Consider the following 1,856-nt stretch of genomic DNA (forward strand, 5'->3'; position numbering starts at 1 on the left):
AATTATTGCTTTTTAGGGTTGTTTTTTTTTTTTTTTTTTTGCACAGCAACTTTTATTTCCCCACTAACAGTGACAGGGCAAAGGACACGAACAGCAGCAGGGGGAAGGGCACGAGGGGAGTGGGCAAGATCACACCTGGAACACAGAACCCCCTCCCCAAACCCCCCCCAGCCCAGCTTTGGGGTGACCCCAAACATCCCAATCCCCCTGCTGGGATCCTGGCACTCCAGGGGCTCAGAATTTAGGGGGAGAGAAGGGGAGATGGAATGGGGGGGGACAGTGGCAGAGATGAGGAGGCAAAAAGGGACATGGGGGGCAATGGGGGGGCTAGCAGGGAAATGAGGGGCAATGGGGGCAATAAAACACAAAATGAACTCTACAGGGGTGTTTAACCAGCAATAAAACACAAAATGAACTCTACAGGGGTGTTTAACCAGCAATAAAACACAAAATGAACTCTACAGGGGTGTTTAACCAGCAATAAAACACAAAATGAACTCTACAGGGGTGTTTAACCAGCAATAAAACACAAAATGAACTCTACAGGGCGTGTTTAACCAGCAACGGGGAGGAGGTGCTCAAGTAGCCCACCCCCTCACCAACCAACACCCCTAAGGAAGATTTCTGAGGGTAAAAAGACTCAAAAACTTTGAACTGCAACAGGGAAAAAAAAAATCCCCCCTGAACAGCCAAGGGTGGGATTTGGGAAGCAAAGGAAAACCTAAGGATGGCAAGGGGGAGAGAGAGGGGGGACACCACCAGCGAGCGGGGCGGGGGCTCAGCTGCAGAGGAACGGGAAGATCCTCTCGGGGAAGGCTCCAACTCCAAAGAAAAAACACACAATGAACTCTACAGGGGTGTTTAACCAGCAATGGGCGGGGGGGGTGGGTGCTCAAGTAGCCCACCCCCTCACCAACCAACGCCCTCACCAACCAACGCGCCCCTGAGGAAGATTTCTGAGGGTAAAAAGACTCAAAAACTTTGAACTGCAACAGGAAAGAAAAAATCCAAGGGTGGGATTTGGGGTGTTTTGCTTGGAAGCAAAGGAAAACCTAAGGATGGCAAGGGGGAGAGAGAGGGGGGACACCACCGGCGAGCGGGACGGGGGCTCAGTTGCAGAGGGACAGCGAGGAGCCCACGTAGAAGAGCCAGAAGAACGGGAAGATCCTCTCGGAGAAGGCGGCGGTGAAGGTGAAGATGGGAGCCATGTTGTCGGCATTGTAGAACGCCACCCACCCTCCCTCGTAGTCCAGGTACACCCCGATCTTGCGCGGCCGCTCGCACAGCGACAGCGGCGTCTCAGGAGAGGTGAACGCCTGGTACTGATCCCAATTCTTGCCCTTCCAGTTGAGCCCCACCGCCCAGATGCCCTCCTCGGGGGCGAAGTCGACCTTCTCCTTGCGGCGCACGGACTCGCGAGCGGCGCCCAGCACCCAGCTCTCCCCGTCGCCCACCTCCACCTCCCAGTAGTGGCGGCCGGCGGAGAAGCCCTCGGAGGCCAGGACGCAGAAGGCGTAGTCAAAGCGCTTGGGGTGCGCCGGCAGCTCCTGGGGGGCCCCGCGCAGCCGCACGCTGCGCTTGTCCTCCGACAGCACCAGGTAGGGGTTGGCCGTGTCGGGGTCCAGGGAGAGCTCGCCTGCAGGGCAATGGGACGGGGGGGTGATGTGATTAATGCAAGAGCATTAATTGGATTAATACTGTTAATAGCTGTGGTGGTGTTGGCAGGGGTCTGAGGGTGAGGGAAGGGGGAAGGATGTTGGCGCTGTGTTTCAGGGGGCTTGATTTATTGTTTTATTTTATCGTATTAAATACTAAAATAAAAGTAATAATAAATTAAAAAATAAAAGTAATAATAA

The 1,856-nt window shown here is 54.3% G+C and overlaps 1 protein-coding gene across 1 annotated transcript in view; it reads right to left on the reverse strand.

Annotated features, from left to right (window-relative positions):
• Window positions 1-791: 791 nt before the first annotated feature.
• The window catches only part of LOC115949101 (E3 ubiquitin-protein ligase TRIM7-like), a 3,007-nt gene continuing 1,942 nt past the window's right edge, over window positions 792-1,856 (reverse strand). Inside the window, exon 5 of the mRNA XM_031065420.1 lies at window positions 792-1,636. Coding sequence (XP_030921280.1) covers window positions 1,110-1,636 — 527 coding nt within the window. The 3' untranslated portion in view covers window positions 792-1,109. The remainder of the gene's footprint in view (window positions 1,637-1,856) is intronic.

This window comes from Geospiza fortis, unplaced genomic scaffold (assembly GCF_000277835.1).
Source record: "Geospiza fortis unplaced genomic scaffold, GeoFor_1.0 scaffold1319, whole genome shotgun sequence".
NCBI classification, from domain to species: domain Eukaryota; kingdom Metazoa; phylum Chordata; class Aves; order Passeriformes; family Thraupidae; genus Geospiza; species Geospiza fortis.